Source organism: Pteronotus mesoamericanus, unplaced genomic scaffold (assembly GCF_021234165.1).
Source record: "Pteronotus mesoamericanus isolate MK-2021 breed Mesoamerican mustached bat unplaced genomic scaffold, CSHL_Meso_final contig_56, whole genome shotgun sequence".
NCBI lineage: Eukaryota > Metazoa > Chordata > Mammalia > Chiroptera > Mormoopidae > Pteronotus > Pteronotus mesoamericanus.
The window spans coordinates 11,529,654-11,547,142 of record NW_026555201.1 but is presented as its reverse complement, the minus strand read 5'-3'; the positions used below and the strand labels follow the sequence as shown (position 1 = coordinate 11,547,142).

The 17,489-nt window shown below is 34.7% G+C and overlaps 1 protein-coding gene across 4 annotated transcripts in view; it reads right to left on the bottom strand.

The window, feature by feature from the left end:
* Positions 1-17,489, bottom strand: part of CNOT2 (CCR4-NOT transcription complex subunit 2) — a 109,266-nt gene that overhangs the window by 53,850 nt on the left and 37,927 nt on the right. For 2 of the 4 annotated variants that reach the window (XM_054580100.1, XM_054580104.1), the window contains exon 2: positions 16,182-16,254. In XM_054580100.1, the coding sequence (XP_054436075.1) occupies positions 16,182-16,254 (73 nt within the window). Of the gene's footprint in view, positions 1-1,339; positions 1,457-16,181; positions 16,325-17,489 lie in introns of those variants that run through there. The other 2 variants (XM_054580101.1, XM_054580103.1) reach the window with 2 other exon arrangements.

Genomic DNA, 17,489 nt, shown 5'->3' with positions numbered 1-17,489 from the left:
TGATAAATAAGAACCCAACAATTAAAATAACTTTAATCAAACAAGATGATAGAGAAAATCTTAAAGACTTTTTAAAAAAGATTTATTCTACTTTTATAAAAAATGTATTTGTTTTATAATATAAAAAGTAAATTAATGATTCCAAGAAAGCTAGATTCTATTATGAATACTAAGGCTAATAAAAACATTCTTCTTTAAGTTATTTAAAAATAACAACTACTCAGTAACATACTGAAGGTGAAAATACTTTAAAACAGTAAACTAAATATAGAGTATCAGAATCCTGAATTGTTATATGAAACAGTTAAAAATGAAACATATTCCTTCAGCAAGGGAATATTGGACCTTTAAAATACTTCTAAACATCTTGCCATATAAATTCATTCAATAAACATTCAGTGATCATTTACTATGTAATGAGCTACATATTACATTTATACTCTTGCATACTCTTATCCACTTGATGCTCAGATTAAAGAATATCACAAATCAAAGAGAGTAGAGGCAAAACACATTTACAATGGATTCTTGCACCATTACTACTGCCTCCTAGTGAACTTACCCTTCATTACCTCTAATCTCCTATTATTTTCCCTTGCCTTATTATTTTACCACACTGCTTCCCCTCCCAAGGTGTTTCCTCAAACACAAAGGCATACTGTCTCCAGGATTTTGTACTTGTATCCTCCAGGAATGCTTTCTCTAGATAATCTGTATCACCTTCCTTCAGGTATTGAGTCATCTTAGTGAGGATTCCCCTGTCTACTTTATTTATAACTACACTACCCTTTTTCCCAAACCCTTTGGCACTCTAAACCTTTTCCTGCCTTATTTTTTTCCCATAATGTATCAGCATATAATACACAATACACCATAATCATTTTTAAAATATCTTTCTATGCTTTAAAATCTCAGCTCCATGAAAGCTTGAAATCTTGCCTACTAGCATGTCATCAGTTTGGCTTAAATAAATTCTTACAAAAATTCACACACCCAAAAAAAAGTAAGTAAAATAAAATTGAATTAAATTAAAATTTAGTAAAACATCAGCTCCCTGAGAATAGAATTTTTCTGTTTACTTCTGTCTCCATAGGATCTAGAACAAGTGCTTTTCATGGAGTAGGCCCATAATATTAACGTGTCCTCATCTTACTCCATGCATGCTGTTATCTGAATGAAGTTATTTGACACCACCTGACCAATACAGCATATGCAAAACTTTATAAACATGAGAATTATTTTTAAAAATACTGGAGCCCTGGCCGGTGTGGCTCAGTTGGTTGGAGCACTGTCCCGTAACCGAAGGGTTGCAGGTTTGATTGCCGGTCAGGGCACATACCTAGATTGTGGGTTCAATCCCTGGTCCATGAGCGTGTGATCCCCCGTCCAGGCGCGTAAGGGAGGCAACCAATCGATGCTTCTCCCTCACATCGGTGTTTCTCTCCCTTCCTCTCTCCCTTCCTCTCTCTAAAAGCAATGAAAAAATGTCCTCATGTGAGGGAAAAAAATAATAAAAATAAAATTAAAAAATAAAAATACTGGAATTATGTCAAAAATTGTTATATTTTGTAGTTCTGAAACATACGAACAAAAAATTGTTTTAGGCCTTTTCCCACTGAAATTGACAACCACTTCCAAAATACCAAATAGACTACCAGAAACCTTCATTCTATGAAAAGTACCAGATGAGGATTTGGAGATTAAAACACTCTATTTTCCATTTCCCGATTTTTCCCACAAATTAGATTATATTTTCATTGTTTAAAAAAGCTATTTTAAGAGTATTTCAGACTTACGATTTAATATCATGAGATAATATGTGTCTCTTTTCCATCATCAAAAAATCCTACTAGAAGAATTATACTACTCAGAGCCACTGGGTTGCACTGTAGTCCATGGAAATACGTTCTTTGAGTTAGCTGAACAGTACACAGCCTGAACAGTGTAACACAAGAGGGCTGGGTACAAATAAGGAATAATATGTATTGACTGTTTGCCAAATGATAAATACTGCTCAAAGCACTTTATATATTATCTCAGTCATTAACAAAACCTCTATAAGCTTGTTACTTTTTCCCTCAAATTGAGGCACAGAAGGGTAGAGCCTATAGGCTCTAGTCAAATTAAAGTTATCAGTCATGCAGAATACCCAGCCCCTGCATCTGCAATAAATAGCAAAGGTTTATTCTCCAGACAAAATCCAATTGGATAGGCTCTAAATTTGGAAAATGAGCCAAAGCGTTAGGGGTGAAAACTAAGGGATTAAGTAAAAACCTACATTCTGAACTGCACGATCCTCAGCTTTCTTTCCTTAACCTGCTCACAGAATAGTACCAGTCAGATTAAGAAGCACCACTCTACCCCATCTTAAAACTACAGTTGATCCTTGAGCAACATGGGTCTGAACTTAACTGGTCTACTTATACTTGATTTTTTCTCCCCAATAAATACTGCAAATGTACTTTCTCTTCCTTAGGCTTTCCTTAACATTTTCCTTTCTCTAGCTTACTTTATCGTAAGAATACAATATGGAATACATATAACATACAAAACATATGTTAACAGACTATTTATGTTACCAGTAAGATGTCCAGTTAACAATAGGGTATGAGTAGTCACGTTTTAGGGGACTCAAAAGTTTTATGTGGATTTTTGACTGTGCAGGGGTCAACACCCCTAATCCCAACAATACTCAAGAGGCAACTGTATATGTTTTCTGTGGAAAAACTAACTGCTCCTGAGAAACGAATGTCACACACTATAAAAGTGAGGTCCTCTTAATGAAAAGGTTAACTCAATATGCTCATTAAATGTTGTACATTTTTAAAAGAAAAACCACCTCATTTTAAATCTTTGAAAACTACCAGAGGCTTCAACATTTACCCATTAATTTGGAAAAGATGAAATCTTAGGACTTTTGCTTCCAACCAAGATGGAATAGTAGGGACGTGTTCCCCTCTCACCTCACCTGAAACAACTTAAAAATGAACAAAATACATGAAATGATGCTTTTCAGACACAGGACAAGACAGCAGAATACAAGCATCCCTGAGAGAACAGAAAGAATTGATATGAGCCCTGCAACTGCCCTTACTTACAGACCAAATGAATTTCCAGGTTGTAACGTAGGGAAGGGGAGTCCTGGTGGAGCCCAGAAAATCTCTATGATTTGACGAAATGTAGCTGAGAGTCTAGATAGGCCAAGGCAGCTGGAGAGAGAAGGTTAGAAAAACAGACAGAACGAGTGAGCTGCAGAGAAAAAGTTCTAAAGATCTGGAGAGAATCCCTCTAGTCTTGAGCTAAGTACTAATTAGCATATGCATGTGAAAAGACACCCAGAGGCTGGGGGGAAAAAGGCAGTAGAAACAATCTCCAGGACTCAAACAGGGCTATTTCCAAAAACTAGAGTAGAAAAACAATGTAATTCACAGGGCATCAAGCAGAGTACTCAGGAAAGTACAGAACCAGTAATTTAGAAAAATTAAGCTGAACTAAAGGCCAATGTGGCTCTATCGAACAAAATTTTAAATAAAGTCAGTCTAGACTTCTGGTCAAGATGGCAGCACAGGCAGACATGGCTCGCCTCCTCACACAACCACATCAAAATTACAGCTAAAATATAAAACAACCATCACTCAGAACCACCAGAAATCGAGTTGAATGGAAGTCTGACAACTATGGAATTAAAGAAACCTCATCTGTCCAGATTGGTGTAAGGGCTACAGACACAGAAAGGGCTGGTCCCTCACCCATGTGTGGTGGACAAAAACTCTGGAGGGATATCTCTGGAGTGAGGAGTCTCAGCCCAGGCTCCCCAGCCCAGGTTTCCAGCCTCAGAAAGATAAGTGCCACAACTTCAGGCTCCAAAAACCAGCAGTAACTGAGTTGGTGGAAGAAACTGCTACAGCCCCAAGTAGTTCCTCTTAAAGGACCCACACACCAATTCACCTACTCAGACTCACTCCCCCTCTGATCTCCAGCACCCAGATAGCAGCTTGAAAGCCACCAGTGGTATACATGGAGAAACTGAAATGTCTGGGCATCAAGAAAAGCAGAAGCCATTGTCCCTTTTCTAAACCCTGTCCTCTAAGAGCCACAGAGCTTGCAAGCTGGTGCCATATCTGAGACTCCACCAACGCAGTTGGCTAACACTGTTTGATCTGCCTTGGAGATTCCCAGGGACTCCACTCCACCCAACTTAAGGGCCCACCCAAGCTGCTTTTCAGTATGAAAGGCTGGCCTTGGCTCGGGCTTTGCAACTCCCTAAATCCTCTCAAACAAGTAACAGCTGGCCTCAGTGAGCCCCAGGCCTGGCACTAGCAGCAGCCAGCCTAGATTCACAGCTTAGCTTTGCCTGGGAATCTCCAGGCCCAGAACAAGTACCAGCCATCTCAGATTGCTTTATAGGTCAGGCAGGGTGGCCCCAGGCAAAAGACAGGTGGGGTATGATCCTGGCCTGCCCATCTTGGAAACCCCTAGGCCAGTGCACCCAGGGGACAGCTACAGACCACACTGGAGCACTATCACCCTGCCGTTGCACAGCTGATCCTCCACGGAGAGTGAAGGTTGGTGGTAAGTGCCAATACTTGCATCTGACTGGCCTGGGTAAATCCCTCCCATTACTGTATTTTGCCATGTATAATGATTACATACCATGTGTGTAATAATGGGCATAATAATCCTGTGTATAATGTGCACAAAAACGTGTGTGTGCATTACAGAAGGGCACACATTATATGAGGCAAAACACGGTATCTGCCAACAGCAACCAAGGCTCCCTCTAAAGAGGAGAGTGTACTCAGCCCACATGAAGGACGCACCTCGAGTACCCAGCTTGGATGATAGGGGAGGCTGTGCCACTGGACCCTACAGGACACCTATTACATTAGGACACACTACCAAGAAGACACAAGTCAAAGCTGCTCTACCTAGTACATAGAAACACACACATGTAGGCTGCCGAAACGAGGAGACAAAGAAACATGGCCCAAATGAAAGAACAGATCAAAACTTCAGAAAAATAGCTAAACAAAATGGAGATAAACAATCTATCAGTTGCAGAGTTCAAAACACTGGTTATAAGAATGCTCAAGGAACTTACTGAGGACCTCAACAGCATAAAAAAGGTCCAGTCAGAAACAAAAAATACACTAAAATAATGAACAATTTACAGTGATACAAAAGTAGAGTGGATGAAGCCAAGAATGGAATCAATGATTTGGAACATAAGGAAGCAAAAAACAAACAATCAGAACAACAAGAATAAAAAAGAATCCAGAAAAATAAGGATAGTATAAGCAACCTCTGGGACAACTTCAGGAGGTCCAACATTCACATCATAGGGGTACCAGAAGGAGAACAGAAAGAGAAAGAAATTGGAAATCTATTTTATAAAGTAATGAAAGAAAACTTCCCTAATTTGGTGAAGGAAATAGACATGCAAGTCCAGGAAGCACAATGAGTCCCAAACAAGATGGACACAAATAGGCCCACTCCAAGATACATCATAATTAAAATGCCCCCAAAGGTTAAAGATAAAGAGAGACTCTTAAAAGCAGCAAGAGAAAAGCCCACAAGGGAGTTTCCATAAGACTGTCAACTCATTTCTCAAAATAAACTGGGCAGGCTAGAAGGGAACAGCAAGAAATATTCAAAGTCATGAAAAGCAGGGCCCTACATCTAAGATTGCTCTACCGAGCAAAGATTTTAGCATCAGAGGGCAGATAAAAAGCTTCCCAGACAAGAAAAAACTAAAAGAAGTTTATCATCACCAAACCATTATTATATGAGTTGTTAAGGGGACTTACTTAAGAAAAAGGATATCAAAACTATGAACAATAAAATAGCAAAAAATACGTATCAACAATTGAATTTTTTAAAAAAACTAGGAAAGCAAAAGAACAGACACAGAATCATGGAAGAGAGCTTTCTGATGGTTGTCAGATGGGAGGGAGGTTTGGGGAAATGGGTAAAGAAGTGAGAGGATTAAGAAGTACGAATGGGTAGTTACAGAATAGCCATGGGGATGTAGAGTACAGTATAGGGAATGGAGTAGCCAAAAAACCTATGCATGACCCATGGACATGAACAATGGTGTGGAGATTGCCTGAGGGAATGGGAGGGTTCTCTGTGGAAGCGGGGCAAAGGGGGAAAAATCAGGACAATTGTCACAGCATAATCAATAAAATACAATTCAAAAATAAATAAAAAGAAAAGTGTCAAACAGTTCCTATGTAATTTAACTGTGTCCCCAAGAACAGTCAAAAATATTCACAGAAATACAAAAACTACATACCACTGAACAGGTAAAATATTTAAGGACTGGCAGCCAAGTAAAAGCATGCAAAGGAGTAAAACAGAACACATAATATGGAGCGTAAAAAACAATCAATAGACACACATCCAGAAATTACACACATGACAGCATTAACAGACAATGGCTTTAAAATAGTTTAACTACATCTTGATTGAAATAGGTAGAAAACTTAACATGATAAAGATTAGTGAACTTAAAAATTATCCTAAATAAAACATTGAGAGAAAAAATATAAAAAATGAACAGATTATCAGTAAGGTGTGGGACGACTTCAGGTGACCTATCTATGTGTAACAGGAGTCTCCAAAGTAGAACAGGGACAAAATAAATATTTAAAAAAATAACTGATTAAAAAGTTCCAATTTGGTAAAAACTATAAACACATATTTAAGAGGCTCAAGAAATCTAAGTGCAAGCGCTATGAAGAAAATTATACCAAGATACATCGGAACCAAAATATGTAGAACAATGACAAAAAAATCTTAACAGTATCCAGAAAGAGAAAGTATATTATGTAAAGAGAACTAAAGATAAGAATGACATATTTTTGTCAGAAATAATAAAAATCAGAAGACAGATTTAAGTCAAAAATGGAAGATTTCAGACATACAAGCCTCAGAGAACTTATCACCATCAAAAATGTATTAAAAACTTTTTTGTTTTTACTAGGTCTATTCCAATGGAGCCTTTTCTGTACACCCACATCATTGCAAACACAGAGTAAACATGCAGTTTGCTTTACTCAGAGAACTATTTGTTAGATCTCTTGGAGAGAACTGTAAGACAGCTATGCTAAAAGTATAAGAGATCTAATAGTCAAAATTTTTAATGTTAGGTATTGCTGTATCTCAAAGATCTGTACTATCCTAGCATGCTTATTTATGGGTGAATATTTATTCATGTTTAGAGGCTGTCTGAAACTGAGAACCAGACAGACCGATCTATCCATCTACCCTGACCCTAAAAGTGGCCCTAGAATAAACTATGTATAGAAACTGGGTCCCAAAGATTATACGTGGAAAAATTTTGAAGTATGTCATCAGTATGTCCATATTCAAGTGGAGATCAAGAAAGTTCAAATATAACAATTGTGGACTGACATGACAATACTGAGTTAACCAAAACTTCCTTTTATAAGGGCTATCTTGAAGATTATGATTAAAACTTTGGAGGAACTAAGGTGATAGGCAGTGGAACGAATCACATGTCAAATTCCTCAAATAAAAATTGACTTAAAAAAATTCTGTCACATACATAAAAGTCCTTCAGGAAAATGGAAAATGATATTGTACTATAAGGAAAGGGAGGGGAGGGAACAATGCGGGGAATAAAAGAAGGAAGGAGGCAAGTAGAAGGGAGGAAAGAAAAAAGACGGAAGAAAAGAGATGGACAGAGAAATGAATGGAAAAAAAAAAAAAACCAACCATAAAACATTTTTAATTTTGGATGACAATAAAAAGCAGAAATAATACCCCCTCCGATGACAATGAAAAATTAGAAATATATAACAGAGGTCTATTATTAAGATATATGTTTCTGATAGTATGGAAGACTATTACAAAAACAAAATGCTCTACTGAAAACCAACTAAAATGCCCCATGAAACACTGATTCAGCCAATCAACAAATATTTACTGAGCATATATAACAGGCCTATTCCCAGATGGGATACAGTCTGAAGAAATTATCAATGAAAACTAACAGAGATCATCTTTTTATTTTTATATAAATTGCTGCATTTGGAAAGCAGTGAAGAAGGGAGAGAAGGAAAGAACTTCAACACCCAAAAAATGAAGTAAAAGCTGAAATTCTGAGAAACCACAAGCTTATATTCCTAGAGAGGAAATTTGCCCATAGCAAAAGCTAGTAAAAGACCTTCACGTAAAACAGGTACCCCAAAAGGATATGTCATAATTGTAATAACCCCTTAAGAAGAAACAGCAAAATTCTGGATGGTCAAGATATTGATTTTAGACAAAAGGAGATGAAGTAACTCTTTACTGACAATTTGTAGCCACAAGCAACCCTAATTTACATTACCCATGTGAACTGTACCATAAGCCAACCATTATTTTTTTTTTTACTTGGTCCTGAATTGGTAGTGTGCTCCTGAATTGGTAGTGTCTCAGGCACTGGCAAAGGCCAACGCAAATTCCCTCGGGAAAAATGTCCTTCCACCTAGCCCTCATAAATTTCCTACAAAGTTCTAAGAAACATGAAATAACACAAACACAAGGAAACGAGGTACCGTAAGTGAAACCAGACAAAAAAAAGAAGAATAATGATCTGTGCCAACTTCCAATTGCTGGGTTTATGTTCAATTACACACTGAACATAAGAATTTATAAAATTATGAAAGAAATAAAAGAAGATATATAGGATTCCAGGATGTAAATGAGTGGTAATATCTGAATAATAATAATGATAAATGTATGGCTACAGAAGACATATGTATTTTGTTCAAGTATGTAAACAAATAATTGGTTTACTAAATCACATTCTCTAGCTACACTGGAATTATATGAGAAAATAGCAACAGAAAAATAACTAGACAAACCTCCTAAGTTTAGAACATTAAAAACACTTAAGAGTAGTAGAAAAAAAAAATCTAAGAAGTAAAAGAAAATAAAGAATATAACTAAAAGAAGTTAAAGGCTGATTTCTAATAAAACTGATAAATCTTTAGCAAAACTGACAACAGGAAAGGGCACACAATAAACCACCTTAAGAATGAAAAGGGTGCTGCACAGAAAGAAATATATAAGATAGTAGCACAGTAAATAACTTCTTTATCCCTATAAACTATATCTACCTAAAATAATTACTATATCAAACATCGTATTTGCTGGTGTGATGACTTAAAGTTTGTAAGACAAGTAACATTCAAACATTTGTATCAAAATGACTAGTGAGTTGAAAAAAAAATTTAAGTTATAAAAATGATAAAGGGCCCTGCAGGGCAGCTCAGTTGGTTGGACCATCATCCAGTGCACTAATAGGTTGCAGGTTCGTGGTCTGGGCACATACCTAGGTTGTGGGTTCCATCCCCCAAGTCAGGGTGTGGACAGGAGGCATCCGATTGATGTTTCTCTATCACATGTCTGTCTCTCTCAAATCAATAAAAGATATCCTTGGGTGAGGACTTTTTTTAAAAAGCTCTATTTAAATAAAAATTATAATGGAAATATGCAACCGTAATTTCCAAAAAGCCTACAGGTAAATTTTAAGAGTAAAAGTTTAGCAACATCAATAACACAATATAAATTCAAAAAGTCAGCTGTATGTCACTATAACTGTAACACTTATAGAATATAATTTTAAAAACATATCATTTACTCCTCCCAAAAAGAGAAAAGCAGAAAGTGCTTATGCATAAACCTGGCTAAAGATTTGTCTGTCTGTTCAAAAAAAAAAAAAAAAAAAAAAAAAAAAGTCACTAAATAAAAGGTCAAGAAAGTCAAGATTTTCATGTCACCAAGAAAGTCAAGACAACGCAGACAGACAGATATGAAAATGTAATGCAAAGCTACAGTGGTTGAGAAAATGTGATATTGGAACAGGCCTAGACAAACATATCAATGTAACAGAACAGAGATATAAGAAATAGACACACAAATACAAAGAACCCTGATTAGTTGAGGAGGGCAGAACAAATCAGTATGTGATGCTAATATAACTGATTATCTAAATACTTAGGAAAGAAAATTGGACACCTAATTCACATCAATACAAAAATCGATTTCAAATGAATTAAATTAAATATGAAAGACAAAATAAACAATCTTTTAAAAGACACAGAAAAATATCTTGATTTACTTAATTTTAATAGGGAAATATGTCCCAAACACAACCTCAATAAATTCTTTAAAAATTAAAAATTGACATTATAAAATGTCAGATCAACATGAAAACTACTGATGGAATTCCAAATTAATACAAACACTCCTAAACATATTCCAGGAAGATCTTATGTAAATTTAATTTTCCTAAATTCTGAGAATACGATTTGGTTCAGAAAACTTTTCTAACTCCATAAAACTCCCTTCTCCACTTGTCTTCATGTAGTGTTTATAAATATAATGGCTTGTTTTCTGAGACTTTCTAGCTGTTTCCTACTCCCATTTTTATTTTGACCATCTCTTTTTTCTATCTCTGTTTTCCTCTGCTCATTTTTTATTCCACTCTCAGAAAATTCCTGGCAGAATCCTGGAAGGGGACACTGATTGGTCAGTCTTGGGAGTTCACAGAGCTAAGATGCTCAAGTCACTTTAGGTCTCACCATGGGACCCTTATACTGATCTAATTAATAAAGAGGGCAAAACACCTTTCCAAATTTCAAACTAGCAAGTTACATCTACCACTTTCAAACTGGCTGTTCACAACTTTGAGGTGCTTCTAGTTGCAGGTCCAGAACCCCTAAAGCATTCCTATGTTTTTTATGCACAAAAACTGATAAATGCAGGTCTTTTTGATAGTTCTCGAAACCTGCTTATATTTGAGGTTCATAAGGATACTTCACCATCAAGTTTTGTTACAAATGTTTTGCTATCTAATTGTTCTATTTTTATGTAGAAATTCAGAAATATAAAAAACAAAAAAACCCCTGAGCAGCCACCATAGGCGCAATCATCCCAGAATCTAAGCAAGGCCTTCGGTTATATTTTGAAGGATAACTCTGCTTACTTTCTGTATTTTGATTCATTGAAATATTTGCACTAATGTTTTAACTTTCTGCTTAATTATGAATACATTCCATATTCATGACTGAAGCAAACTGCTTAACTGTAAAATATTTTTCTGAAAGAGAACACAGTATTTCATGTGTAAAAGCCTAAGGCCTCAGTTCCCAAAAGGGCATCACAGTGAACACACAGGACTGCAGTCAGATATTTTAAATCTTCTTGAGAAAACACAGCATGTGAGCTGCTACTGTAAGTAACTTGAATCTAATAATTTAACAGAGCTGTTTGTATTTCTTTTGGCATAGAGTCACCGTGAAAAAATTACTAAGACATTGAGGATGCCACAATCCATGTATCTTGGTGCAACTTGCTTTTTGGGGAACGAATGTCACTTCATTTGATAAATTCAAAGGATGAAGAAAAAAGGTTATCAGAACATGTTAATACACTAAAAGAAAGGCTAACATTGTTAGCATCATGCAATGATGAGTCAACCAATGAGGAACTGTGGAATTCATTTAACTTGATATTCTTGGTTGGCCAGAAGAAAAAGAAAAAGAACCACAAATGACAAAACTGTCAAAATTTATATTTTAAAATATTTAAGTCTTGGAGTCAAAATGACTTCTGTTGCTGATAAGGTGAAGAATAATCACATCAAAGGTGTAATTATAATAGCAACCTCATTTTAGCAAGGATTGTGTAATTGCAAGTGAAGAGAACTTATTCATCCATTTTGAGTTTTTTCTATCTCTAGCTTCATCTCTGGCTACAGACAATAGGTCACAGCTATTTGTTTCCAAGAGTTTCAAGAGCAAAGAGAAACTGTGAAGCAGTTCCTTGGTTTCCAGTATTTATTTTTTAATTCCTTCCTCAGCTCACTCTTGTTCACCTTAACCCAACACTGAACAGTAACAATGACTAAAGCCACATTTCTACTGTAGGCGACACATATATTCTGACAACTGTTGAATTGTTAAGTGTTCGTTTTTTAAAAAATTCTTGTTCATTTTAAGTATTCTTTATATTCATTATATATCTTTAACATACTTTGTGTCACAGATTCTAAGACACCAGCTTTAATGCTAGTGCTGTTTTATTCATACTAGAAGGTATCATCATCAGGTTATAAGCTATTAAGTTACAACTCTGATTATAAGATACCATCAGTTGTTAGTGCCTTCTGACAGAAGATAAAAAATTTCAATAATCTGTAACTAAGAATAAAAGGAACAAAGTACATTACTGCTTATTTACATTACAATTTTATTGCAGTACCAAAAAAAATGTAATTTGTATACAGTACAGTGTAACACTCATGCATACTGAATGGAAACATACTGATGCATTTGTATGTCTTAAATAATGAGGTAATGTGTTTTAAATGCTTTATATTATACAGAAACCTTTGGTGAATTGTTAGTAAGTGCTGAGTATTAGGTACTAGCAGTACCAAAATAAACAGACATTGGCTCCTGTTTTTCAAGAAACTTATACTACGCAATAAGCAGTGTAAAATACAATTTTCTATCGAGATGAAAAATGCTACATCTGTACTGTTTGATATGGTAGCCATTAACAGTATGTAGCTACTGAGCATTTGAAATATGGCTAACATGTCAAGAAAGTAAGTTTTTATTTTATTTAATTTAAATAGCTACTCACTGCAGCAGTACTGGACAGCGCAGGTCTAAACGAAGAAAAGGACAAATAAACAGGTGACTACAATATGAGTTGTATATTACAGAAAACCCTAAACTAGAAGTATGCACAAGGCCTATGAAACAATATAAAGGAGCACGGAGCCCATCAAAGAATGGCTTCTGTAAGTACGCAGAAGTAATTCTTAAATCATGTGAATAAAGGTGAGGCATTATATAAAAAGGTAACAAAATAAGGAAAGATAAATATAAAAGTGCATGGTAGTAAAATTAAAAGCAGTTTTGTATTACTAAATGGATAAACTCAATATAGGGAGTCAGAGGAGGCACTGAAAAATTAAAAACATGTAGGGGGTCAGGATGTGAAAATGTATAATGTTTAGAAGCTCGGCTTTATTATGTAAGAGAAAGCTACTGGTGAGTTAAATTGGTAATTAACATGGTTAGATTTGTGCATGCTCATAGCTGAAGTAAATTAGTATAAATTAGAGGAAAATAAGAAAAATTTGGTCAAAAAACTGGAGTTACATATCTTTGCCAAAAGCTTGACAATCCTTCCCCAAAAAGAATGAACTACAAACCATTTAAATAATTAAATTTTCTTAACCTTAACTTATGTCAGTCTATCTATGCAAATAAAATTCAACAACTCTATCGAAACTCCAAAAACTTAACTGGGTTTAAATTTATAGTAAGACATGAAATACACATAGTGGATACCAGTATTAAAATCAATACTTCACCCAATATCTATCTGAGAGTCACTAACTGTTAACACAGAGCTGAGGGAATGCACCGTCCTAAACTGAATTCCTAAGGCTTTAATCAGGTCTATAATGAAATGTGAATTGAAGAAATATTACTCTTACTTAACTCGGAATATATTAGCCTCTTATTATCAGGATGCTGTAAGAAATCAAGTGCTTTCCAAAAACAAGTCCTCAAAGATAAACTGAATATCAGCATAGAAACAAAGAAATCCTATTACCATGACAAACAGCAAATAAAACTGCTCCACAATGGAATTTTTAAAAATCCAAAATCAATTCACCTCAGCATATACAAACTCTTAGTAGCACCAATAAAAATACAAGTGATTTTTTCAATATTCTTTTGAATATCCCATATGCTCTTATAGTCATCATAACGTCAAGTCAGGAGATTACATTTCTATACATGTACTTTTCAGACGAGGCTTCAAAAATAAAATAACTTTACGATGTAGATTTAAACCACTGTTTCCAAGGATATATTTCAGCATGCAAGAAGTGTAACTAAGTAACAATAAAAAAGGAAAATTTTTTTCAGCCAGAAAACCCTAACCAAAAACACATTTTTCAAGTAATCTCAAAAACCTGGATTATTTGTAAATAATGTGACTGGAGCAATAAGTTATTTTTAGAGTAGAATGAGCAGGAATTCAGAAATCTCTTCATGTGTAAAATATAACTTCATTTTTTCCCCTTCTTAAGTGCAAATTTTGGAAGTCTGTATTAATATTATTCCATGAAGTACATTAACCATACTGTGTAATGATACAAAGTTCTTTTCAAGCTGGGTTATGAGCAACAAAAGCCACATAACCTAGAATCACAATATTCTAAAAATAATTTACCAGAATCTATCAAAAGATTCAGCAGCCCAAGGGGTGTAAACAATTAAAATCTTATGATAGTGGTAGTTGGAAGTGGTTGTGCGGAAGGAGTAACTATACAGCAAACACTGGGTTGGTCAAAAAGTTCATTTGGTTTTTCTTCCATAACATGGCTCTAGTAGCACTTAGTCAGTCTTTAACTTCATTCAAAATAACTTTGTTAGACTGTATTATGACAACTGTCATATCAGCATGCATTTAAAAAAATATCAAAATTGGTGAATTTTGTGTAGCCATTTTAAAATTGAGGATGGAGGAAAATACACATTTTCAGCACACTATATTATTTCAAGAAAGGTAAAAATGCAACTGAAACACACACAATAAAAGATTTGTGCAGTGTATGGAGAAGGTGCTGTGACTGATCAAATGTGTCAAAAGTGGTTTGCGAAGTTCTGTGCTGGACATTTCTCCCTGGACAATGCTCCATGGTCTGGGAGACCAGTTGAGGTTGATAGCAATCAAATTCAGACATTAATTAAAAACAGTCAACGTTATACCACATGGGAGATAGCTGGCATACTCAAAATATCCAAATCAATCAAGTTATTGGTGAAAATGAAAAATGTGTGTTTTACTTTATGGAAAAAAATATGAACTTTTTGGCCAAAAATATAAATAATTAGCAAAGGCCATGTTGGTCAAGTCTATGAAAACAACTCAGAACAGAAAAGGTTAAAAGGAGAACCAACAGCTATGGCTTACTCTCGTTTATTAAAATCATAAAGACCTGGCAAGAAACTTTAGACATCAAATTAGGTGATACTCTAGATAAACAGATAAACATGACCCCCACCCCCACTTTTTTAAATTAGCAACAGTACTCAAACCAGTAAGTCTTATAATCAAAGACTCTCTGCTAATTGTACATGAATAACCACATACAAATTTTCTCCACTGTTCATTTTTCCAATTTGAGGGAAGAAAAAGTTAACTGGGCTAAAATAAATGATTAGCAGATTAACCAATGCTGTTAACTATCATGCTAGTTGCTTCCACAGCCTAGAGGAAATGAAACTAGTGAATGAAAGGGAGAGAGGTAGGTTGATATGTATCTGTGCAAGATGCCTAATGCTTATTCCTTCTTGAACTTTGAACTATTCTGTATTCTAAATCATTACATAACTTGATAATGAATTATTACTGAATGAATAAAGCAGTTTTTTTGAAAAAATTAAATTCAAATGCTTTCTTTTAATCACCATTTAATAGCACTGCCTTTAAAATTCACCTTCGTTTAAAAGCTCATAAAGAAAACAGTAACATTACACTTAAATCATCCTTTCAGCATCCTTACACACTATATAGGGAGTAGATATTAACTAATTCAATAAATGAGAAACAAGACTCTAGCATTATAAGGACAGCAAGTGAATGACAAATTCAATAGAATTACGGTCTCTGAGCATCCTTGAATTTTCATTTCTATTTCTTCTATATTCTAACCAATTTTGTCTACATTTCTGTGATTCTCCATTACCCTGAATACAGCATAAGACTTCAGTTTAGTCTTCCAGGAATAATATGTATAAAAGCAATCAACACTTTGTTTTATGGAATACTAGCTCTGAATCCAGCCATGAAGTTATAAATTATGTATCAGATAATCTAAGTTTTGATAATACACCAGAAAATTTATGTTTTGACATTAAAAGAATATACATTTATTACAAGCATGTTTTATTTTGAAAAATGTTCCCAAGTATTTCAACTGTCAAACCCAATATCCACATATTTTAAATTATAACTCAAATTTTTCAAATTGAGGTGTATTCAGCCTGCTGGTTCCAGTTAAAATACAAAATATTAAACAGTTCAATGTAGCTGTATGACCAATAAAGAAAAACAAACAAACAAAAAGATCTTACCTGGTAGTTTCTTTTCTCAGATAATGTATGTCCATCAGTCCTCACCATAGAGTCGTGTCCTTTCCTCACAGTACTGGAGGCAATCAAACAGAACTGTCACTCAAGGGTCGTGTCACAGGAAGGACCGCCCACCAGTTCTCCCTCTAGAGTGGAATTATCCAAAAGCCATCAAAATTACTAGCATGTAAATATATGAACAGTAGCAAAAATATCCAATATGATACATAGAAAACAAAACAGAAACAGAAAGTACTTCTTTTATATTCTAATTCATCTTCCCCTAAACTATTTAGGAAGGACTAGACTGGCAGACATACTCTATTTGAGACAGAAATAATTAAATACGAAAAACTCTTCCCTCCCACTCCTACTGTCTATAGTTAAAATTGTCTGCCAGACCTAATATAAAAGAAACTTATAATAAATAAAAATGGTCTTGACAAAAATGTTCATCCCTCAGCTGACATATTTTTTTAAAAAATATCCTTCTGTTAGCCTCAGAAATATCCAATTAATTCAGATTTTAGTCATTTAATTTAAAATCCCTCTTTTCCAAATGATTCCTTATGTAGCATTCATTCTATTTAGGATGTTTATTCCTATGCCATAAGGTGAAATATATCGTATGTTCTTATGATGATTAATAAATGAAAACTAACTCAATACTTTATTAAAATGTACTTCAATGAAGAGTGGCAACATATGTCAACTTTCTGATGCCTTTGTCCTTCAATCCTCCAATTCTGTGCATACTTTAGTAGAATGTGTTTTATTACACTATGGCAGAAAAATAATGGGGATTCATATCTTAATCTGAACAGAAATAAGTCCAAAATGACTAGGTGCTTTGCAAATCAGGCACAAAAAATTCAGTGAAGCAGAGGTGATAATCACTAGACATGCTTACTAAAAAAAAGTAAATGGAAAATGAGAGATCAAAAACTCAAAATGCTATATACAACGAATTTCTAAGTACATTTTTTAAAGACAAATGTCTCATTGAAGTTTTAGGAAAACATTTATTGTAGGGATCTGGTAAGTGTATCTATTGATCTAGTAATAGTTGCTAACCACTAAAAATATACTCAAATTTGGAGCAATTTTTTAACATCTTAAGAAATATACTTTGGGAGAGAATTATGAAAACATCTCATTTAAATTCATAAAAAGTATGAATGAATTTTACTAAAACCAACAAACACACATACATGTACAAATGGATTACCTCTAAAAAGCAATCTAATTAAGCGCAGAAACGTTTTTAAGGAAAACAAATCACTAAGAATCAACATCATTAAAGTTTTAAGA